We start from the raw sequence: 25890 nt of genomic DNA on the forward strand, positions 1-25890 counted from the left end.
GGGGCATGTAAGAGAGGAGGTGTGAACCATGGCTAATATGCTGGTAGTTAATTGACACGTCTTTACCCGAAGATCGCATGTTTTCGTAATGTCATTCTAGTGCATCGCACATATTTTCAGATCTAACTGAAATTCGAATCTGAGTTTTGAAATGAACAAATCTGAGAGAGGTCTACCCAATGTACATATACAATGTACACCAAGTATCAAAGCATTAATTGTAAAACATTGACACGGACGACGACAGACAATCACTCATCCGCTCGACAAAGTGGACAGCGGAGCTAATAAAACTGAAGATGAATTACATAATAAAACTGAAAATAAAAACAATTACTTTCAGGTACTTTTGTTTACTATTACCTTTATCTTATTATTAACCAACTCAACTTCCATTTATTACTTTATTGTTGTAGACTGATAGAAAAATAATATTAAATTAACATTATTATTATTTAAATAATTAGTCAATTTTTCCTTTTCAGAATAAAATAAAACTGTAACTGCAGAAATAAAGATTAGAATAAAAAAAGGAAAAATGTTTCATGTGTGTGAAACAACTGCTTTAATGTGTGACTCCAACACAACTGATTTGAATTTAGAGCTTTTGTTGTAAACAATTTCCAGGGTTCAAGTTGGGTGGAGCTCAGGTTGACTCTGAGGAAGCTCAGGTTGAAGCTCAGTGTGGAGCTCAGGTTGACTCTGAGCAAGCTCAGGTTGAAGCTCAGTGTGGAGCTCAGGTTGACTCTGAGCAAGCTCAGGTTGAAGCTCAAGATTGCCATTACATACCTGGAACTAGGTTCCCTGTATACTTAGTCAAAAAGCCATGGAACTAGGTTCCCTGTATACTTAGTCAAAAAGCCATGGAACTAGGTGCCCTGTATACTTAGTCAAAAAGCCATGGAACTAGGTGCCCTGTATACTTAGTCAAAAAGCCATGGAACTAGGTTCCCTGTATACTTAGTCAAAAAGCCATGGAACTAGGTGCCCTGTATACTTAGTCAAAAAGCCATGGAACTAGGTTCCCTGTATACTTAGTCAAAAAGTCATGGAACTAGGTTCCCTGTATACTTAGTCAAAAAGCCATGGAACTAGGTTCCCTGTATACTTAGTCAAAAAGCCATGGAACTAGGTTCCCTGTATACTTAGTCAAAAAGCCATGGAACTAGGTGCCCTGTATACTTAGTCAAAAAGCCATGGAACTAGGTTCCCTGTATACTTAGTCAAAAAGCCATGGAACTAGGTTCCCTGTATACTTAGTCAAAAAGCCATGGAACTAGGTGCCCTGTATACTTAGTCAAAAAGCCATGGAACTAGGTTCCCTGTATACTTAGTCAAAAAGCCATGGAACTAGGTGTCCTGTATACTTAGTCAAAAAGCCATGGAACTAGGTTCCCTGTATACTTAGTCAAAAAGCCATGGAACAAGATTCCCTGTATACTTAGTCAAAAAGCCATGGAACTAGGTGCCCTGTATACTTAGTCAAAAAAGCCATGGAACTAGGTGCCCTGTATACTTAGTCAAAAAAGCCATGGAACTAGGTGCCCTGTATACTTAGTCAAAAAGCCATGGAACTAGGTGCCCTGTATACTTAGTCAAAAAGCCATGGAACTAGGTTCCCTGTATACTTAGTCAAAAAGCCATGGAACTAGGTTCCCTGTATACTTAGTCAAAAAGCCATGGAACTAGGTTCCCTGTATACTTAGTCAAAAAGCCATGGAACTAGGTGCCCTGTATACTTAGTCAAAAAGCCATGGAACTAGGTTCCCTGTATACTTAGTCAAAAAGCCATGGAACTAGGTGCCCTGTATACTTAGTCAAAAAGCCATGGAACAAGGTTCCCTGTATACTTAGTCAAAAAGCCATGGAACTAGGTTCCCTGTATACTTAGTCAAAAAGCCATGGAACTAGGTTCCCTGTATACTTAGTCAAAAAGCCATGGAACTAGGTGCCCTGTATACTTAGTCAAAAAGCCATGGAACTAGGTGCCCTGTATACTTAGTCAAAAAGCCATGGAACTAGGTTCCCTGTATACTTAGTCAAAAAGCCATGGAACTAGGTGCCCTGTATACTTAGTCAAAAAGCCATGGAACTAGGTTCCCTGTATACTTAGTCAAAAAGTCATGGAACTAGGTTCCCTGTATACTTAGTCAAAAAGCCATGGAACTAGGTTCCCTGTATACTTAGTCAAAAAGCCATGGAACTAGGTGCCCTGTATACTTAGTCAAAAAGCCATGGAACTAGGTTCCCTGTATACTTAGTCAAAAAGCCATGGAACTAGGTTCCCTGTATACTTAGTCAAAAAGCCATGGAACTAGGTGCCCTGTATACTTAGTCAAAAAGCCATGGAACTAGGTTCCCTGTATACTTAGTCAAAAAGCCATGGAACTAGGTGTCCTGTATACTTAGTCAAAAAGCCATGGAACTAGGTTCCCTGTATACTTAGTCAAAAAGCCATGGAACTAGGTTCCCTGTATACTTAGTCAAAAAGCCATGGAACTAGGTTCCCTGTATACTTAGTCAAAAAGCCATGGAACTAGGTGCCCTGTATACTTAGTCAAAAAGCCATGGAACTAGGTGCCCTGTATACTTAGTCAAAAAGCCATGGAACAATGTTCCCTGTATACTTAGTCAAAAAGCCATGGAACTAGGTGCCCTGTATACTTAGTCAAAAAAGCCATGGAACTAGGTGCCCTGTATACTTAGTCAAAAAGCCATGGAACTAGGTGCCCTGTATACTTAGTCAAAAAGCCATGAAACTAGGTGCCCTGTATACTTAGTCAAAAAAGCCATGGAACTAGGTGCCCTGTATACTTAGTCAAAAAAGCCATGGAACTAGGTGCCCTGTATACTTAGTCAAAAAGCCATGGAACTAGGTGCCCTGTATACTTAGTCAAAAAGCCATGAAACTAGGTTCCCTATCTACTTCTGTTTATTTTTAGTTTGGAGAAGCTTGTAAACTGCCAGAGCTGGAAGGTGAAATATCATGTGTACAGGAAGAAATTGAAAAGGCTTTACATAAAAAACACAGTAAAAATCCAAGTAAGTTGGGGAATACATTAAATACATTTATCATAGTTTAAATAATAACAATGGTTCATATCATAGCGCAACTATATTAAAAGTTAATTCAACTGTGTGGGTGTGTATGTGTGTTTGTGCAATCCAACCCATACCTGTTATCCCTACCTACTTTCTTTTTGGGATGTACACTACTTTTAGCTATATCAAGTTTCAGTAGCTGCGACACCACAGTTCTATCAAAACAGTTACCACTGCCTACTCCTTGTGTAACAATGCTGGGAGATACATTGTATGCAAGCTCTGACAGCTTTCTTGTTTGAATTCCTACTCTTCATGCCTGTACAATATAATAGTAATTACCCATTTTATCACTGTGTACCTGTTATTTCAGATTTATGTGAAGGTTCACTATCTCAGTCAGATGACTCCCAAGATGTCCAAGAAACGTCACAGTTTGTGGAAGAGGAAATCTTGCAGCAGGTGGAAGAGGAGACGGAAATCTTACAGGACGCGAAAGAGGAAGCGGTGGCAGAGTCGGCTGTGATGCAAGAACCTGTGAAAGACTGCCATGTAGATGATGATGTAGACGATGATGTGGGAATTGACAATCATTGTACCAACAGAAATAATGAGGAACTTGATACTTTACTACTTAGTGAAGCATCATGGGAAGGGGCGTATTCTGGGCCACGGCCATCTGCTGTAAGTCTAGGACTAACGCAAACAATAGAGGAGTGTATGCAAGTGCCAGAAGAGGAATGTGAGTTATAACTAGAATATATATAAATCATTAACAGGGTATTTTTTTGGAAAAAATGAGAGAGTGGGAGCACACACTGGCGAGGGAGTGAAGCAACGCCATATCGGAAGGTTTCTGCGTCGTTTTAACAGTATCTATCGCCATAGAAATAGTTTTGAAGTAATTTTAGTGTATTTGGTGTCCAGACATATTGTCAGCTGGTGTTGCTGGAAAGATTTCACAAAAAAAATATACTAGTATTTAAGAAAGATTTCATGTACCGCTCAAGAAATATATTTATGACTTGAAAGTTCAATCTGCAATTCGGTGAGAGGGAGCCAACCAAATGTCAGGGCCCCTGTTCCCCAGTTTAGAAAAAACCCTGCCTAATTTTCTGTATTGTTGATTTATTTACTACAAAGGGACAGAGAAATATAAAGAATTACATTTTCATCGCTCAAGTTGTTCACCATTTAATGATTTAAGAGTGTCTGTGAGGAAAGAATATAACCATAGTTACAGTGACTACCTAAAGGATTCTACTTAATTTTTCACTGCTACAAAGTTTCGAACACATTCTCCTATAGACACAATTCAGGAATTTCTATTTGTTTGGCTCTGCTCATCAATATGCTTATGTATGTTATAGCTACCTTGATTTTAAAAGAATTTTTCTCTCAAAATACAGCTGTTCCAGAAGATGATGGTGAGTTAGATCTTACTGGAATTGACGACAGTGAGTTGGAAAAGGTATGTTATAACTCTAAACATTACTCAGGTCATGTGATATCTTCTACCAATCACTATTGGATGAGACTGTTCAACATTTAGTAATAAAACACTATGTACATCTTCTATTTGCATTTTGCCTGTGATCAGAAAACCACAATATAGTTTGGAATAGTTCACAGTTGTCCATCCTTTTAGGATTGTTTTACAAACTGTTCTGCAGCTGGATCTAACTAAAAATTGCCTGCTTACAATTTGCCTATGTTTATACTATACCATGCTCCAATGTTTCAGTGACAAAAATACACAATATAAATGTAGTAGAAATTATATAGAAATTAATCTTTGTGGGCAAAACTTGAGAGATATTTTGTTTATTTTCTAGTTTATTTTAAGTGATAATGAAGTTGAGCTAAAAACTGAAATTTGGATGAAAGAAAATGCAGAGTACCTCAAGCAGCAAAAAGGTAGCTATTCATCATTTTACTAAACAGTTTCCTGCTCATTGATGAACCCGCCATTTTGGTTGTCCTGGTACTCATTGGGTTAATGTCTTATTTGAAGTCCCATTATTTCCTGAATATCTAAAATCTGTGATATATTGTCTAGTAACAAAGCTATAAAACAAAACAATAATTTTTCAGAGTTTAAATTACATGGCAGTGTTTTATTAATTTTCTATCATATAAAAGTTGGTAACCACTTTGTGGTGTAAATCCACTTAGACATTCATGTTATTTCATTTCACTGAAATACTAAGTACTAGAGTGTCTTGCTAATATTTATATTTTTGTTGTTGAAATGTTTTGTGAATATTTTAGAAAAAGAAGAAAAAGAGCAGAGAGATCGAGAGTTAGGAATTTCAAAACCTGAATCAAAAAAGGTATAGTATTATGATATTTCTAAACTATAAGTAATTTTTAATAACAGATATCTGTATGTAATTATACTAGTGGCATCTGTAATACATCAAACATCAATCATCTGAATATCATATGATTACAGTGAATTCATGGGCAGCATTAAAACTAGCTAATGAATTGAGAGAATATGACTTGCTATGGTTCAGCTTTGACCTTTGAATCTGAATATTTAATAATAAGGTAAATGGGCATATTAAGACTGTACATTTCGCTATTTTCGCCAATGAGTACGTAAAATCCACTGAATTAAATCCTATTAAAAAGTTTTTGTGAAATTGCTGAAAGCATCAAAATAGGGAAATTAAATGCCAGTGAAAAAAAATGGTTTTAGAGGTCTTAAACCTCAGATCTAATAGATTCTAGGCTAAATGCAATTGTGTGATACTCTTCATTTCTCCAGAAAAGAAAGTACAAAAAGAGAGTTCCCTTCCAAGCAAACACTGCCGGGGAAGCCATTGAAAAAATGCTACAAGAGAAAAAAATATCCAGTAAAATAAACTATGATGTTTTAAGAGATTTGAACAGAGAGAGTGACTGCCAAGGTAGCAGCAAATCACCACCTAAACAGGAAAGTATACCAGAGTCAACAATGTTATCACCATCACCATCACCGATAGCAACGACGAAATCAAGAATGTCAAGTGGAACAATGAAAAGGATACAACCAAATGTAAATAAAAGGAAAACTGACCAATCACAGGTACTGTATCATTCACGAGTAATCTACCAATTTAACACTGATTGCAATCTATAATAATTCAGTCAGATGTTCTTTTAAGAACTATGCCTAGTCTTGCAGTGATAAATGTGTATCTCGAAATAAATTCATATAAATCACATTATTTTAATTACAGCCATCTCTTGCTTTCTTTTTGCAATTATCTTGTTTATTCACACCCTGGCAAACCATGAAATCACTGCTCTACTCGGACACCATCCAACTTATCTTTAGTTTAGGATTCAAGTTCTGGTTTTAACTTGTCACAAACTGAATAAACAAATGTATATTTAGGATGCCAAATCTAATTGATGTTTACCATTACTTCACTAGGTTACCAGCTCAAAAATGGCCCGATTGGAAACTAACTTTCCTGAAAGTCTAAAGAATGAGGATGCTGTTGTCGTGGAGAGTGGACCAGTTACATTTGATAACAGTCATTTGGAGGATGAGGATGCAGACTATTACGAGGAAGAGGAAGGTGAACCAGTCAGTGCTCTACAATTAATGGGACATTCAGGTACGCAGTCACATGGCAATTTTTTGTTTGATTCCAGTATTTTTGAACAATGTTAACTTTCTTCTGGTTGATACAATACATGCATTTAAACATACATTAACAATTATCTCTCTTGTTGATGAAACCAGGTTAATTTGATTGAGCGCTCACATAATTAATGTATGCCTGCCGTTTCTCTTTTTTTAGGGTTGGATAGTTACCATGACTATGATATGGATGACATGGAATAAGTGGTTTTACATTGTCACAAACCAACTAGCTACAATCAAATCCATTCTCATGGGAATTTTTCACTTATTAAATGTAAAGTGTAAATATGAATTATTTTATTGTAAAAATTTTTTTGTTGAAAAACAAGCACGAGAATGAACTGTACAATTTTAGCTCTAATATACTTTTTCCAAGTCTGTGTATAGGACTCTAGTTTATTTATTAATTAAAATACTCAAATCTATCTATTTTGTACATTGTGCTGTCATTTAGGATTGGTTCACTCTGCATTCCACCATTTCATTGTGTACACATAAAAGCAAAGTTAAATTTTAACTATTATTGTTTGGAGCACTATTGCAGATAGACATTCAACCAGTATGTTATTGAGCTAATGATCTGATCAACATATTTACCACCATGTATGGTCATGTGAATTTAAAATGCATAACTATCATATTAGGATCACTATTGAAGATATAAGTGTTCAACCGGAGTTTTAAATAAAGATGCTAGGGTATCTGCAATTCTTGGAAGCCTTGATTGTTTGAAATGAAATCAGGAAACCCCTTGCTTGATTTCAACGCCAACTATTGATGAATATTTGAACTGCCTTGACAAAATGGCACCTTCATTGAAATTTACCTTGCATATAAATAAACAGGGTGACAACATAAAACAATTGGTCATGCCAACATCAATATTTTGTTTGAGCAGCTGAAGTTCATCACGCTAAAACAAAATAAAAAACCTGCGACAATATAAAGTATTTGGATTAACTTTTTAATGATTAGTTACTTGAAATTAAATTTATCTCGAAGTGGTTTCATTCAACGATTACATATCAAGTGATAAAAACATATTAAAAATGTGTTAAACTTGCCAGGCAAACTACCACATAGTTATGGTAATATATTTTGTTAATAGATTGCTGACTGTTAGGACAATGTCAGATGTTTACAGAATCTGCCCTCATGAATGCCATTAAAACATGCCATTTTTCGACATCATTATGCATTAACATTAGCTGAAAAACTAAAGCACCATTTAGCATAAATAGCAGCTATGACATCACATATCGGGTCTCGGAATTGACTGAGGTCATGACTTTGGATGCCCCGGGATTGACTGAGGTCATGACTTTGGATGCCCCACCAACTGCCTTTATATACTCGATTCCAAGCTAGGGCAGTTATAAGTTGTGGGTGACTTTAGATTAGTAAAGTCAAAGCTCTGACACATCATCGTTGTATCTTATGTTCAATAAACTCCAGTAAGATGGCTTTAGATATCTTGTCTTCATCATTCATCCCTTGATCTTCATGTACTTTTACACCACTTTCCCATATCCAGTGATAACGATTCGTTCGGCAATCCCTAATAATAACAAAGAGTTATATGAAGAGAGTGATCACAGTATTGTATGAATATAAACGTAACTAGAGAGACACGTTCAATTGACCAGTAGCACTGGAATAGTCCCACTGTTCATCTGTGACTAATTACTGGTATTTAAGACGAGCAGCCTGTCAGCTGAGATAGCTCCGCTGTTAGCAATGCACATTGCACTTAAAGAACAAAACTATGTATAGTATCAAAGCAATCAGACTTTTCAACAAGAATTCAAAAATATCACTTTTCACCAAAAATCATCAAAATTAGATAATTGAAGATATCACCACGAAATGAACAAATCTGAGAGAGGTCCACATGTAGTACCTATATATGCAATATCAAAGCAATCAGACTTGCGGTTTTTAACAAGAAGTTAAAAATATCGCTTTTTACCAAAAATTACAAAAATATAGAATTTGAGATTTTGACATGAAATGAACAAATCTGAGAAAGAACCATCCAAGGTACTTGCATATCAAATTTAAAAACAATTTGACTTGCGGTTTCAAAGAAGATGTTGAAATTGTAAAGTTGATGCCGACGACGACGGACAATCAGTAATATGAACAGCTCCATTGTGTCGACTTTGTAGACAGCGGAGTTAAAAATTATATTGTACCTTTTATGTTATCCAAATTGCTAATTGGGGAAACCAACTAAGATTATGGTAAACAAGTTATCCAAATTGCTAACTGGAGAAACCTAACTAAGATTATGATACTGTAAACAAGTTATCTAAATTGCTAACTGGGTAAACCAACTAAGATTATGGTAAACAAGTTATCCAAATTGCTAACTGGGAAAACCAACTAAGATTATGGTAAACAAGTTATCCAAATTGCTAACTGGGGAAACCTAACTAAGATTATGATACTGTAAACAAGTTATCTAAATTGCTAACTGGGTAAACCAACTAAGATTATGGTAAACAAGTTATCCAAATTGCTAACTGGGAAAACCAACTAAGATTATGGTAAACAAGTTATCCAAATTGCTAACTGGGGAAACCTAACTAAGATTATGATACCGTAAACAAGTTATCTAAATTGCTAACTGGGTAAACCAACTAAGATTATGGTAAACAAGTTATCCAAATTGCTAACTGGGTAAACCAACTAAGATTATGGTAAACAAGTTATCCAAATTGCTAACTGGGAAAACCAACTAAGATTATGGTAAACAAGTTATCCAAATTGCTAACTGGGGAAACCTAACTAAGATTATGATACCGTAAACAAGTTATCTAAATTGCTAACTGGGTAAACCAACTAAGATTATGGTAAACAAGGTATCCAAATTGCTAACTGGACTACTTACTTGAATCCTGCAATAGACGATGATGGAGTCTCAAACACAGACTGTCTGGTTTGCGTGTCATAAAAGTATTTCCTTTTATGAGTTCGACTTAATTGCATCATCCACGGATCTGAAAAATCAAACAATTTGTGTAATGCAGCTATAGGATGCATATTAGACTGACCCAGCTGTGGTGTTTTTTTTCAGTTGAAAAAATTGTGAAAAAGTTTTGCAAAAGGTGGGGTGAACGCGAAACCACCACAGACTGGTCTTATTGGCAGTGAATCTGCTATTATTTATTCATGATATGTAGTGACATCACTAAATGGATACAAAAAAGGAGTGGGGGCGTGCGCGCTACATAATGAGGTAACATTGTGGGGGGTTCTGTGCTGATCGCGCTTCACTGTAACCCAGGCGAGATAAAGCTACACGCAGGCTACTTCTGTCCATTAGAATAATTTGTACGGAACGTTATAAATAGTAATTCGTTTGTTATGATTAATGATCAAGAAACTTGAAGAAAAGTGAAGTCTTCAGGTACAAAGGTTAACTAGATATAGTTTAAAGGTCAAATTACTCTGATTGGGCGCTCTTGCCTGTCATTCTGCTCATTAACATAAAAACTAGTATGAAAACACACTAGTTCCTGCTTTCACCACAGAGGGCGCTGCAAAAAACGTCCAGTCTGGGAGATTTCGCAGTTACAGGAGATTTTGCGTTAACACCTCCATTTTGCTATTTTTTTTTATTTAATTTTAAATTTAAAAAGAAATAAATCGCCCAGACTGTGCCAGTCTAGGTGCATGTTACAATGAATGAAACCATACTGCTCTGTAAGGTGTCTGTTCACTTATTACATGAACATAAGTTTGACTATCATATGTATGTCATTGAAAAGTTGTTTGAATTTGAATCTGTCAATTTTGAAGTCTACTGTAAATGCTCTATTAGAAGTGCACATTTCATTTATTGTATACTAGATCATTAAAATATCAGTTATTTTTTCAAACACCAAGTCATTTATGTAAGCACATGAGTACACATATAGCAAGTTGGGCAAACCAGTTGGACATAAAGGTATAAAGATGAAGCAGTGAGACGAATAGTCGTTCTTACCTTTGGTTGTTTTCACAAAATAAACCCCAGTTGGTAAAATATAGCGGCCATTTTTAGTTGTATAACATAATCTTGGCTCTCTTGATCCCTTCACTACCTTCATTTCTAAACTAGATAGATAGAGATAATTATATATGCTTTCTGTACAGTTATAGTTGTATATTGAGTAGAACATCTATAGAAACACTCTATCATTTTGTACTTACTTTTTAAACAACATGTGCAGGTCTTCCATTTTATAGATATGTTTTGTCCTTAATGCTGCTAAATCAGATCTACTTGGTTTATGTATGGCTTTCACAAACTTCTCTGCAAGAAGCATTCTGTCAACAGAAACAAACAATGCCACAAATCAGTGCAAATGGAGTTCAGGTCAGATTAACTTATTTTGGTTTTGGTTTATGGAGATTTTACATCAATAAAATGTCAAAGTTTGGGAGACATTGATCAGCCTTGTTGATTTGCCAATGCCAATTTTTGATTTTGACCGTGATAGTACAACGATGGTCCATGTTTTGTGCGTAAAGTTTGATCATTGTCCTTTACTAACCTCAATAAGGATTGTGATATATGAGTTACATGAAAACAGATAGCCGCTAGACTATACCCAACACAATGTTAGCTGTTTAATACTAGCTATATATATACAGTGGTTTAACCTACCTTTCATTGAAGTGTAAATTCCTCAAATCTTCTCCACCAAGACACATAACATCTAAAATATGAACACTTTGTATCTTCCGTTGACCTCTGCCCTAAGAAAGGATTTCAAAAATGTTGGTATTTTTATTCAGACTATAAAACCATAATGTACCTGGTGGTAGATATTATAATTAAACATCAAATTATTAGTCATATTTAACCTGAATATATTTTTTGTTTCCAAACAAATTGTCTGAAAAAATTAATTAATTTGTTACAACATTCATTCGCTTAGACAACTTTTCCCGATTTGATAATTTATGGCTATACACAAGTCAAAGGTTTGATCAGTGGAAGAGCTCAAAATGGCTCAATAGCATTTAGAATGTGATAAATATGCACGAATATGCAAGTAAAAACTATTCAGGGGTAAGGTTTATCCCAGAATGCAAGTTTGATGACAATTTATTGACTAGTTATTGAGATATCAGTGGAATTAGGTGATTAATATGTACGTATTTCCTCCCCCACATCAGATCATATATATATATATATCAAAATTCTTTAAAAATATATTGAGGTTGATCACAGGCATTAACTATTTTTTTATATCCAAAAATAACCTAATAATTTACTGTGGAAATTACATGAATAATATCCATAGATTTCAGCAAATTATATAAGAGCATGTACATGTCAAATTTCATTGAAATTCATTAAGTTTTTCTTTAGATATGAGCAGACATACAGACTCACTTTTTGTCAAAAGTCAAAAATTGTAGGAACTATAAAATTAAGTTTTGTATTCACCTCTCCTTTCAGTTCCTGTGTAATTTCAGCTTCTATCAACGAATTCTTTGGTATTTCTAAACTGATTGTATCAATCAACTTTGTCCACCTTGATGATATGTTACCATCCCATTTATAAACATGTGATCGCTGCATAAAAAATTACAAAAAAATTAGTGAGTTGCTCTTACCAACACTTAATAACCACAAAAATGTGTAAGTACTTAAGTCAAGACTCAGTATTAATGCTAATACCCAACAACATTTGAAGTTGTTAATTATGACTAACTAACTTGGTACTTACGCCAAAACTCACTAACTTGGTACTTACGCCCAAACTCACTAACTTAGGACTTACGCCAAGACTCACTAACTTGGTACTTACGCCAAAACTCACTAACTTAGGACTTACGCCAAGACTCACTAACTTGGTACTTACGCCAAAACTCACTAACTTATTACTTACACCAAGGCTCACTAACTTGCTACTTACGCCGAAACTCACTAACTTAGGACTTACTCCAAGACTCACTAACTTGGTACTTACGCCCAAACTCACTAACTTATTACTTACACCAAGGCTCACTAACTTGCTACTTACGCCGAAACTCACTAACTTCGTACCGTACTTATGCCAAGACTAACTATTAAACTTGGTACTTACGCCAAAACTCACTACCTTGGTACTTACGCCCAAACTCACTAACTTGGTACTTACGCCCAAACTCACTACCTTGGTACTTACGCCAAAACTCACTACCTTGGTACTTACGCCCAAACTCACTAACTTGTTACTTACGCCAAAACTCACTACCTTGGTACTTACGCCCAAACTCACTACCTTGGTACTTACGCCCAAACTCACTAACTTAGTAGTTATGCCAAAACTAACTAACTTGGTACTTATGCCCAAACTCACTACCTTGGTACTTACGCCAAAACTCACTACCTTGGTACTTATGCCAAAACTCACTACCTTGGTACTTACGCCCAAACTCACTAACTTGGTACTTACGCCCAAACTCACTAACTTGGTACTTACGCCCAAACTCACTACCTTGGTACTTACGCCCAAACTCACTACCTTGGTACTTACGCCAAAACTCACTACCTTGGTACTTACGCCAAAACTCACTAACTTGGTACTTACGCCAAAACTCACTACCTTGGTACTTACGCCAAAACTCACTACCTTGGTACTTACGCCCAAACTCACTAACTTGGTACTTACGCCCAAACTCACTACCTTGGTACTTACGCCCAAACTCACTACCTTGGTACTTACGCCCAAACTCACTACCTTGGTACTTACGCCAAAACTCACTACCTTGGTACTTACGCCAAAACTCACTACCTTGGTACTTACGCCCAAACTCACTAACTTGGTACTTACGCCCAAACTCACTACCTTGGTACTTACGCCAAAACTCACTACCTTGGTACTTACGCCAAAACTCACTACCTTGGTACTTACGCCAAAACTCACTAACTTGGTACTTACGCCAAAACTCACTACCTTGGTACTTACGCCAAAACTCACTACCTTGGTACTTACGCCCAAACTCACTAACTTGGTACTTACGCCCAAACTCACTACCTTGGTACTTACGCCCAAACTCACTACCTTGGTACTTACGCCCAAACTCACTACCTTGGTACTTACGCCAAAACTCACTACCTTGGTACTTACGCCAAAACTCACTACCTTGGTACTTACGCCAAAACTCACTAACTTGGTACTTACGCCCAAACTCACTACCTTGGTACTTACGCCCAAACTCACTACCTTGGTACTTACGCCAAAACTCACTACCTTGGTACTTACGCCAAAACTCACTACCTTGGTACTTACGCCAAAACTCACTAACTTGGTACTTACGCCCAAACTCACTAACTTGGTACTTACGCCCAAACTCACTACCTTGGTACTTACGCCCAAACTCACTACCTTGGTACTTACGCCCAAACTCACTACCTTGGTACTTACGCCAAGACTCAGGATAAAACATCTCTCACCACTGGATATCATACATCGATAATCATAAACACTGTGTAATTTCTGATGCAAGATTTCTGGACTGAGTTTTGTAGCTTTGAAGTGAAAGTAATCGTTATTCCTCTCCTATGAGTAAATAAAAATAAAATATATTAAACCAATGAACTACATCCCTGAGTTAATTGTCTGCAAGCCATTATCAAGATACAGATACTCTTATTGTGTATCATTCAGATATTTGACCTTTACTTAGCCTTGGGTTAGGTCAATATTTGAAGGAGGTAACTACAATTATACTAGAGAGTGACTACCAATAGTAGTAAACACAGGAGGTATTAAACTACAATTGCTACGTAATACAAGAGCTGACTAGATCCACTACAACACTAGTAGTGACTAACCATTACTAATACATACTAGATGTAACTACCATTACTCGTAAACAAAGAAGGTGACTACCATTGCTAGTAAAAACTAGAAGTGACTACCATTATTAGTAAACACTAGGGGTTACTAACATTATTTGTAAACACTAGGAGTGACTACCATTATCAGTAAACACTAGGAGTGATTAATATTATTTGTAAACACTAGAAGTGACTGCTATTATTAATAAACACTAGAAGTGACTAACGTTAATTAGTAAAAACTAGGAGTGACTACCATTAATTAGTAAACACTAGGGGTTACTAACATTATTTGTAAACACTAGAAGTGACTATCATTATTATGAAAACACTAGGGGCGACTAACATTACTACTAAACATAGGGGGGGTGACTACCATTAATTAGTAAACACTGGATAGTATACCTTAGTGAGTTCGTAGAATTTATCCATTGCACTTGAAATCTTTGGAGCTGACCGAGTATCACCTGGAATCTAGAATATGAATGTTCAATCGTAGCGCTGTGTTGTATGCTTGGTGCAAGTATTACACAACAAGATAGTATTAGCAATACAATTTCTAAATGATCTAAAATATTTAATATGTATAGATTTATGACTACTGTTTTGTTATTAATATTTAGGGACTGTCATTACTTGAACAATTGTTACTATATATAAATTAATATAGCCTGATATTTACTGGCATTTCAATCATTCTTTGAGTGATAATGTTTGTGTAAATGTTGTGATATAAAATAATGTCACTTACACCCCATTTTCTTAAGCATTCCTTTCTCATATCTGCTTGCTTTGAATCAAACAAGTTTGTATTTTGAGCATATGCTTGGATTTTCTTTAATGCTCTTGCTTGTTGTATGGCTAGGCTGAATGAAAAAAAGATACATTTACACATACATGTACTAGAAGTTTGAATCCTGACAGACTTACAGTTTACAAACAGTTCAAATCCAGCCAGATTTCCAGTTTACACAAAGTATGAATCCAGACAGATTTCCAGTTTACACAAAGTATGAATCCAGACAGATTTCCAGTTTACACAAAGTATGAATCCAGACAGATTTCCAGTTTACACAAAGTATGAATCCAGCCAGATTTCCAGTTTACACAAAGTATGAATCCAGCCAGATTTCCAGTTTACACAAAGTATGAATCCAGACAGATTTCCAGTTTACACAAAGTATGAATCCAGACAGATTTCCAGTTTACACAAAGTATAAATCCAGACAGATTTCCAGTTTACACAAAGTATGAATCCAGCCAGATTTCCAGTTTACACAAAGTATGAATCCAGCCAGATTTCCAGTTTACACAAAGTATGAATCCAGCCAGATTTCCAGTTTACACAAAGTATGAATCCAGCCAGATTTCCAGTTTACACAAAGTATGAATCCAGCCAGATTTCCAGTTTACACAAAGTATGAATCCAGACAGATTTCCAGTTTACACAAAGTATGAATCCAGACAGATTTCCAGTTTACACAAAGTATGAATCCAGACAGATTTCCAGTTTACACAAAGTATGAATCCAGACAGATTTCCAGTTTACACAAAGTATGAATCCAGACAGATTTCCAGTTTACACAGTTTTTGAATCCAGACAGATTTCTCATTTCCAAAGAGTTTGAATCCAGACAGATTTCTAGTTTACATAGGGTTTGGGTTGTGAAAGTTCTGTTTACACAGGGTTTGGATTCAGAAAGCTTTGTTTACATAGGGTTTGGATTCAGACAGTTTGTTCACATAGGGTTTGGGTTCAAAAAGTTTTGTTTACACAGGGTTTGGATTCAGAAAGCTTTGTTTGCACGGGGTTTGGGTTCAGAAAGGTTTGTTTACACAGGGTTTGGATTCAGACAGGTTTGTTTACACAAGGTTTGGGTTCAGGTTACTAGTTACGAGTATTGACAGAATGCAAACTATTTACCTTTCATGTGACTTGGTAACATACTCAAAGAAATTTCTATCTTCCTTTATCATCTCCAATGGCACAACATCAGTGATGTCCTGATTTGTGTTTTCTAATTTATTTAGATGGATATTGACTTCAAATAAATAATCATGTATTGGTTTGGTGTCAGATCGCAGACCTTGGCATACAACATACCTAATTATTAGAAACATACATTAGTCAGGTCTGAACCTGATGAAATGGTGAAGAAACACCCAATTACTGTTAATCACTTCGAAAATCATCAACATATTCACACAGAGGAAACTGTTAAAACATTTTCTCCAATGGATAAGCATGTGAAATAAACAACTCACCTTTCGGAATTTGCAGGTCTACTTGTGACAGGTTTAAATAAAGTTACTCTCTGAAATGCTCTGTACAGGAGATAAATTAATCCAACACTGAATGGAGTAAATAAGTCAAATGTTTTACAGACAAAATTACCACCTGAAACAAATAGAAATTGTTCATTACAGCACACTTATTGTTGTCATAGGATTATGAACACAAAGAAATGGTACACCACTAACTAATTACGTTCTTGTAAAAGTCTACGCAATCTCCAGTAATCAACTACTTTTTAAGCATACATGCACCAAGGACAGGAATAACATACACACAGGACTGACATCTTTGTGTCTCTTCCAGCTGGATGCAGTTTTCCAAACCAGTAACATCACTTTTAATCAAGATACCATTTTAACCCAGTAACATATCATTTACAACAAATTCCATTACAAAAATCAAAAGAGACCACGTCTTGGCATATGGTAACTAGGAGAATGGCCTGGTGAATCACAATGTAACTACGTAATCAGCACAGAATTCTGTGTGATTACTGATTGGCTATCTCCAAGATTTCAATATATTATCATGGGAATCTGCATGTACAAACTGACTAACGACTGACTGACTAACCATACGTAATGCCCACCCACAACACTCGATCAATTCACTTGTCCATTGTTCATAGATTTTTAAAAATATTATGATCATAGATGGCGGCTCGTTAACTAGAAATATAGAAAAAAAGACATACCTTCTCTAATTATTGACAACGCACATAAAAATTGACATAGTAAAAGTTGTTTGCTGAGAATCTCTTGAATATTCTCTTGACCTGCCACGGAGAAACCCTGTTAAATTAAAAGTGAAATAAAAATAACAATTTCAATAATAAATATTGCCAGTTATGGAATATTTAAAACTTGGTGAATGACCTTAATAACTTGGTCAACTGAAACTTGTTTTACAAAATGAATGTTAGATATTCTTTCAGTTAGTTCACCAATCACCATCTTTAATCCTTGGTTCCCAAAACATTTAGTTATAGTTAAATTATCAATAAAATTGATCAACTTATGTTTTAGTTTTAAAAACAATATGTTTCCCAATCATCAGGTTTTAATAAGATTGCAAATAATGAATGTAACTTTGCCTAAATTTATATTCAAAGTACTGTAGTAATCATGAAAATACAATATTAAAAAAGTAGAAGTTTGTGAGTAACTTACACCATCTGCCATGACAAAATGAACGCCTTTACCATCTGTATTTTGCAAAACAAATCTTTGAAATTCTTTCAGGTTATCGGATCTGTAAATGTTACCATCGCCATCTATACCATCAACACCTGTGTAGTAAACAAAATAAATGTCATGTGACCAGTGTATATACACAAAATGTCATGTGACCAGTGTATATACACAAAATGTCATGTGACCAGTATATATACACAAAATGTCATGTGACCAGTGTATATACACAAAATGTGATGTGGTAGAGGTCAAAGGTTAAGAGGTATATATACAAATACTTAAAATTTTCAATCATATGCAATCTACAACGTAACATATTATTCTTTAATTACCAATGCTTACCGTAGTAAGGTTCAAATAACTCTGGTGAAGTAGAAAAGAAATCTTCTAACTTGAAATCATTGGCTCCTTTGAGGGTAAAACCAAAACCTTTAGCATGCCAATTCTTTCTCCAAAGGACATACTCAGAGAAACCACCAGGTCCGGCACATATATCAGCAAAATACAACAATTCATTACCCTTGACAAGCGGTTGCTATGCATAAAACACAATAAATTAATTTTGTGATGTAATTTTGAATATCAAATATTTGTACATAAATTTTCATAGCCAAAATGACACACAAATGAGCATATATACATGTGTCCAGTTTTACAACAGTTTTCTTGAAGAAGCCCTAATTCTAGGGCGAAACGTTGGAATAAATATCACAGAACTGACCAGGTGTATTGTTGTGAAAATCTTTGTGTTATTTGCATATTATCAACCCGCAATACTAGTTACTGGGGATCGTCTGATCTATTATTGTTGAGTGTGTCCAGTGAGTTAGCCCTTGGCAAAACACAGATATTTCTTATATTATTCTTACACACTATAGCAATTTTTATACCATATTAGAATTGCATCTCCATAAGAAGCACATTAAAATCAATAATAACATTTAGTGTATACTGGATCATTGATTTAATAGGACACACATACAGTTGTAGACACACCATTGTCATTTATGTAAGTTCATGCACTACACATAGAGTAATTACAATTTGTGGTATGACATCCAATTTTTTTCGTTGATTCCATGAATTTTCTAGTTTCTTGCAGGTTAGCTAAAATTTCACACATGTAGTCCCTGATATATAAACCTATTATCACAAGTTTAGTAAAAACTAGAAAAGCATGTGCTACCACATTTACATTAAAACAATAAAGTTGTTTCAATCCAAAATACCCTTTATCTTACTGTAGCAGTTCACTGTGGTTACGTAGAGACTTGGAATATCAGTAAGAAATGTGTGAAAGTTTTACAACTTACCCCATCTAGTGTTTTTGGATTGGTGAACATAAAATCAAACACATAATCCATATTTGCCATCTTCATGGCTGCTCTATTCAGAAATATACCGCCACGTATGGTTTCATAGGGATTGGATCGTGTCCTTGCTTGTCTCATTTCTTCAGAATCCAGCTTGTCAAATGTGCTCTATAGTTAGTGAATAAATTAGAAATTCACTATAAGTAGAATTCACAGATATGTGTATAAGGTTTGAATCAATCAACTTTGGGAGGCAGCAGATTTCTTGTGATCAATTCAAACCAATGAATGCCTTCAAGTTACACTGGTTTATTTTGTGAAAGACAACAGATATTGACAACAGCGCCCAAATGATCGAAGTAAATAACCAAACCTATCCGTTTTCTCCAATATCTAAGCTTTCAAAAAATATTTGATTTGTAATTGGTACGAATAGATAAATTACGGAAACTGTCAATGATGACAATTTCCCAAGTTACTAATTTGATGTGATCAATATATATTGAAACATATAAAGATCAATAACATATTTTGAAATGGCAAATGACTTTGATAGCAGCAATTGACAGCACACTGAGAAGTGGTCATCACATTACAAATATGTTCAGAACAATGTAGCTTTTCCACAAAGGAAACAATAATAAATGAAACATGGCACAATCCCCGGTAGTTATCAAATTTAAGATATATAGTTTTGTTTATAGCAATATAAACATGTCAAAGATATGGATATAGAAGATGATGCTTGATTATGATGATTTCTTAACATTAAAATGATTGACATCTTGTATCTGATCGTCAAACGAGTACTTATCCATATTGAGAAATATTGCTCTGGAACAGCATTAATTAAAACAAAATGGCCAGCGGTCTGCCATTGTGAATACATCTATATACTTATAACATGATGTCAGAGATATGGCTCTATAACGCATTCATTAAAAAAAAATCACCGCCAGCCATTTTAAATCCGATCTGAAAAATAAAATGATGTGCATGAAGGTTCCATAATGTTCAACGGATGTACCAAGTTTGAACAAAATCCATCCATAATTGCTTGATATTATGATTTTTTCGGCCATCTTGAAACAGATTGTGAAACAAATTGATGTGCATATGTATAATATTAATATATGATGCATGTGTGAAGTTTGAATGTGAGTGGTCCAGGCATGTCTAAGATACAGACGCACACACGCACGCACAAATGTTAATTGATAAGTCCTCGTTTTCGGTCCGAACAGGGACTAATAAAAAACAGCATACCTTGCACGCCAGCAAATTCATTAATGTTTGTGGATTGCAAAATTCGTTTTCATCATCTATCCGACGTTTTCTCTGTAAAATTAAAAAGTAACTTGATAATACAATCACAACTATTCCTCTGATTGGTAGTGAGTGGCTGCTATCTGTTATTAAATACATGCATGTGAAATTCAAGTCTGAGAGAAGATATTGTTTTGTCCTTTGCAAAAGTTTGAGTGAGTAGAAGTAACTAGTAGTATAGTCTAATGTTGCTATTTTTATTATATATTCTTTACTTAATACATTACTATGTTTTCTTTTTACATTACAATTTTTTATTTAAATTTTTCAACTTCATTGATGTACATAATCAAAAAAAGAAATGTAATATTTGTTACGTTCTATTCTATTCTATTCTATTCTATTCTATTCTATTCTATTCTATTCTATTCTATTCTATTCTATTCTATTCTATTTTTACTGCAATAATTATATTATGGCAGTCATTGTGTTATTGTATTGTTTATTTCACTTACTGGACCTTGTTCCATCCAAGTAAGACATTCTTCATATTCTGGAATCGGTAAATGACATTGTGGCAACCAATCAACAGTTTCATCTGATGATGCCTGGGAGTAAATATTAATTAATCATTAAAATTAACAAGAAAAATAATTTTATTACTGTCATCACAATAATGAATGGAACACTAAATCAGCAATAATGTCAGTTAATTGTCCAACTATACAGTTGCAGTGATATTAATAAATAATAAATTTGAAAGCAAAAAAAAAAATTTAAATTATTATAATTATGTATTACTCATTTGAAACGTAGTTCATCTTGCAAGATGTCAACCATAAAAAATGATGGACGAATCAGAAAACCTGTTTGTTTGTGGTACAAGAGTAGTTAGACAGATCATCAGTTCAATCAATAGCTGTGTTCACAAGGAAACCACTTGGTACAATTCATAATATGGTAAAATAAAATCAACATACTGGAATGGTAAAAACTCAAAAGCCAATCGGTCGCTAATTGTTGAAAACAAGCAAGCCATCATTGACTGAAACCAAAGTCTGTAGAAACCTACTTGACAATATTTGAATTATTTATTATCGGTCATAAAATTTTTTTTTGAAAAAAGGTTCGAATACGAGTCACTTTTCTCAGAGTAACACTGTTGAATCTTTCCTCTATATTTTATTCGAATCTGGTAAAATAGTAAAATCTCAGGTATGAATTTAAAGGATTGAGAGTGTGACCCTTTGCAGTAAATATAATGCATCCTCTTGATAATAATTCGACTCCAAATCAAATCATAGGTTCCATTGTTAGCTGTATGGTTTGCCAAATAGCTGGCAATATTGCTGATTTGTTTCATCCATTGTTGCCATGACAGTAACAAACTACTCCAGTGTGTTTGCAGCCAATATAGCAATGACCAGAAAACAATCATTTGTTCACAATAACAATATACTGGGCATTGTGGGTTTTCTACCAAAGTTTGAGTCAAAGAATTAGAATTCCTAATTTCCATAGTAACTTACTTCCTCTTCATCTTCCCAATTAACATCTTCACCTCCTTCAAATCCTTCAACCACTAGACCAAGACCTCGTCGTCCTCGCTGTTTAGAAGCCTCAACGATATCCACTCGCCCCTCTCCATGCTTTCCCAGACCTTTTCCTTTCCTGTAACCCATTTTTTGCTGAATTAAGAAAAAGTAAAAAATATAACTTATTATAACGTTCATAAACTACACACTAATAAATTATCAATTCTCATTAGTAGTTTAATTACCATCATTTTCAAAGCAAGAGGATTATATTTGCTTTCATGTGGGACAGCTTCTGGTTCTGATGGCGATGAAGTGTTCGCATTTTGAAAGGTAGAAACTTCACCACCCCCAAAACCAAATCCGGCAATCTGTAGTCCATCGCTGTCTGAATCTGAAATCAAAACACAAATTTGCAAATTAATTTATACCATTAACTTTAATTTGGAGCAATCATGTACCAGTGCAAATTCCACTGGGGATTTTTTACATGGATTGAGTCACCAGTGACTTATCAAATTTATTCATCAATTATTTACCTAACTGTGACATTTGTGGTCAAAAAATTTAATGGTTTACACTTAAAAATACAGTTAGACAGTTTCCCACCAGGTAGTTTAATGTTGATTAAATATGTCAAAAAATTACTAAGTTTGTCTTCAGCAAACCATGGAGCTCCATGAGCAAACATATTTGTGTTTCCAATTGTAAAGCTTGATTAATATCACCAAGGATTGAATCAGTTCACATTTGTCCACTATAAATATTTTATTTTACTTTTTATGTTATCTTGCTCGACGAATGCATAATGTAAACAAATTATTGTCAGGCATATGTGAAAAAAAAAATTCACCACGCCGATTTGAAAATGTTAACTCCCTTACTGAGAATACTAGTAGTACTAGTACATTAATTTACATATCAGCTGTTCAGTGCAGAGAGGTGTCTCATCAGATCATCTCAGTTAAAAAAGCATAGTTCCCACCATCATAAACACAGGCTATAAACAACGAAATAGCCAATTATTATAAACAGAAAATGCGTATGCAGGCTCTAACTGAGACTGACCTCAGACTAGACTGAGGAAATATTATGTTTCGTATTGACCATTGTCTAACAAGGTAATGTTAAAGTTCGCTTACCATCTTCGCTAGATTCTGAGCTCAATCGCTCAACTGCACGACGTTTTTTTATTTCTGGTCTCTCAAATTCATTGCCTACAGCTGCAAGCGCACGCTTTTTCGGTAAACGATCCATTTCTTGAAACGATACAAATAATGAAAATAAAGCGCATGGATATGAGTTTTTATGTGTAGGCAGCCATTTTGGCTTTCCAAGAAAGGTTGACACAAACGAAAAAAACACAAGTTTGCCATCGGTGGCGCTGTTCATTTGTAAAGCCTCTTTAATAACTGCATTAAAACCTGGACAGTGACACTGTAGAAGGATGAAAAATACTAGTAGTTACGAAAATGGTGTCTTCTCCTAGTACGGTTTCCATTTCTTGTCTTATTTATTTATTTATTTATTTATTTATTTATTTATTTATTTATTTATTTATTTATTTATTTATTTATTTATTTATTTATTTATTTATTTATTTATTTATTTATTTATTTATGGAAAATAGAACCAATGTTTATAGTTTTCTTAAATTGATACGTGCCTTATTTATTAGAAGCGCACATCCAATAAAGCAAATGCGGTAGTTTTTTTTTAACATGACTTGATTAATTGAATGCGTCAAAATTATTAATTATGTCATTAGCATGTTCAGTTCATTATGATGCGATCTGGTGTCTCTTTAAATTCTCTGTGAAGAGACAGACATTTTTGTTAGCGGGTTTGTTCAATTCTGTGTTACTTTCGGCTTTATTTTCCATTACTTCTCTTTGCCAATTGTATTATGTAATTACTATTTCGAGGATTATTATGTTATTGGGCCACACTAAACCTTTTTTTAAAAAAGAAAAAAAAAACTTTGGCTTTTGATAGCGACCAAGAACATGTCAATTATGATTATACAACTTTTACATCGCTTCACGGTGTTGGAATTCGGAGGGACCCACCATTCTCAGGTAAAGCCTGACGAAAAAACACAACTATAGCAAAGCTTATTTATAAATATGAAATAAATATATATATTAAGTATTTATTGTGGATATTTGGTGACAAAATGAAGAAAAGTGAAGGCAAGCTACCCCAAGGCAGCGCCATGATGGATACGTCGGAATCAGGACAAGCAGGTAGTCACTCCCCGGGCCGGCAACCAGAACAGAACCGCAGGACTGAGAGAGATAAACCTAAATACACCCAGGTCGTCAAGCACGCAGTGGTGATGACAGGAAACATGACAATACTCTACGACCGAGCGCTAAGCATCGGGAGAGAATTGAGGTATGTGGATACGACGTACGGGCAATTTGCAGCAGGGACACCAATCACAATGCAGATCAGCCTAACATATCTAGCGATCAATGACATGGACACAGCGCCCCCATGGACGAATTCACACGCACACGTATCCACTTCCGTGTTAGTACTAGCTCGCATATAACCGCATCAAACATGGCACAAATTCAAGACTCGGTGAGGGGAGTCAGTGAAATTCTCAATGAACATTTTCTCTGAAATATTTGCTGTATAGACCACGCCACCAAATGTATATTGATATGTACATACATGTTAAACACTGTTCAAACGTGAACATTTGTTTTCCGGTGATATTTGGATAATTCGTGTCATATAAGTGTTGTTTACTACGCTGAATAACTTATGCAAATCACGTACGAGGTCGAAGTTCGGCATGCGTCCCGGGTGGCCATTCACTGCACTGCGCCACGTACAAAGACAATATACACAGTATGTTTCACGTACATGCCATATAGTGACATTTAACATGGTGAATTCAATGTGTTCGGGATACTATACAGTACAGCTACATATAATATCGCTCCACAAATGATTGCGGCGATAGATAAATGGCTGCCAAGGGCGATATTGATAAAGTATAAGTGCTTAGTAGGGACAGAGTCTTCCTTTTCCATGTTTTCTACACATTTTAATTTATCAATATCCCACTTCAATGTTACGACATTGTTTTTTTATCCATCGCCACCCTATTTACACAACAGCCTATGCAGTGTGCATGGGGTTATGGCGTTGATTACCATGCAATTTGTTCATCTCAATAACTCTGAGATGCAAAGAAGATTTTTGGTTCTACGGCAGACAGCCCACGTAATAATTCCCTCTCTCGGGTCATCTATTTGTTTAATAATGTGCAAACTAACGAATTAAAGAAGGGAGCAAGGGGAGGGTAGCTGATAAAGGTTACAGGAAATAAAAAAATAGTATTTACGTTTTTCACTGGAAATAAAATGAGTTCCATTTACAGTAAAAAATGGGTTTTTACATTTCACAGATAAAGCAAATTCCATTTTACATTTTTATAATATATCTGATAATTTGTGTTTGAGAATCAAAATTGAAAATTGAATACGAAGTGCTTTTATACGCTTACAAAAAATAAGATCATTGTGCAAATTACGGACTAATAAAATAGTTGATTACGTTTTACACCTTGCCGATGTCTTTTATTTATTGAAATTATATTATTACCAAAATAAAAACAATTGATTAAAGCTTACGAAAATACCCCTTGCCGACCATCATTAAAAGGCGGCAGTCGTCATGCCACGCATGCGCGAGATATGGGTCTCATAATACTAGTATAGCGAATTTAACTGTTGAGCATACCAACGAGTACAAACTGAGAGG

At 35.1% G+C, this 25890-nt stretch overlaps 2 protein-coding genes across 2 annotated transcripts in view; one reads left to right on the forward strand and one right to left on the reverse strand.

The window, feature by feature from the left end:
- LOC100375384 (transcription factor IIIB 90 kDa subunit-like) overlaps positions 1–7107 on the forward strand; it is a 28738-nt gene extending 21631 nt beyond the window's left edge. The window contains exons 9-16 of the mRNA XM_006820505.3: positions 2943–3042; positions 3416–3784; positions 4452–4513; positions 4878–4959; positions 5314–5375; positions 5816–6115; positions 6467–6653; positions 6840–7107. Of these exons, the coding sequence (XP_006820568.1) occupies positions 2943–3042; positions 3416–3784; positions 4452–4513; positions 4878–4959; positions 5314–5375; positions 5816–6115; positions 6467–6653; positions 6840–6883 (1206 nt within the window). The 3' untranslated portion in view covers positions 6884–7107. The remainder of the gene's footprint in view (positions 1–2942; positions 3043–3415; positions 3785–4451; positions 4514–4877; positions 4960–5313; positions 5376–5815; positions 6116–6466; positions 6654–6839) is intronic.
- A 523-nt stretch (positions 7108–7630) lies between these two features.
- On the reverse strand, positions 7631–23452 carry LOC100375537 (cap-specific mRNA (nucleoside-2'-O-)-methyltransferase 1-like). The gene is made up of 20 exons (XM_002738033.4): positions 23253–23452; positions 22356–22504; positions 22105–22263; positions 21091–21183; positions 20576–20647; positions 19310–19477; positions 18339–18531; positions 17973–18091; positions 17498–17594; positions 16773–16905; positions 16432–16611; positions 15259–15373; positions 14913–14981; positions 14092–14226; positions 12126–12254; positions 11337–11428; positions 10880–10996; positions 10674–10783; positions 9576–9684; positions 7631–8240 (listed from the first exon to the last, which is right to left on the reverse strand). The coding sequence occupies exons 1-20, from the start codon at positions 23365–23367 to the stop codon at positions 8105–8107; spliced, it is 2490 nt and encodes an 829-aa protein (XP_002738079.1). The 5' UTR covers positions 23368–23452; the 3' UTR covers positions 7631–8104.
- Between the last annotated feature and the right edge of the window lie 2438 nt (positions 23453–25890).

The sequence above is a fragment of the Saccoglossus kowalevskii genome, chromosome 2, assembly GCF_978046115.1.
Source record: "Saccoglossus kowalevskii chromosome 2, keSacKowa6.1, whole genome shotgun sequence".
Lineage (NCBI taxonomy): Eukaryota > Metazoa > Hemichordata > Enteropneusta > Harrimaniidae > Saccoglossus > Saccoglossus kowalevskii.

What these genes read in the sequence shown, in the direction of transcription:
- LOC100375537 (XM_002738033.4), bottom strand. Translation starts at nt 23,367, where the DNA reads ATGGATCGTTTACCGAAAAAGCGTGCGCTTGCAGCTGTAGGCAATGAA. An exon ending in CTCAGAATCTAGCGAAGATG is followed by an intron (nt 22,505 to 23,252) that starts GTAAGCGAACTT and finishes TTTTGATTTCAG; the next exon opens with ATTCAGACAGCGATGGACTA. An exon ending in AATTCTACGAACTCACTAAG is followed by an intron (nt 14,227 to 14,912) that starts GTATACTATCCA and finishes ATTTACTCATAG; the next exon opens with GAGAGGAATAACGATTACTT.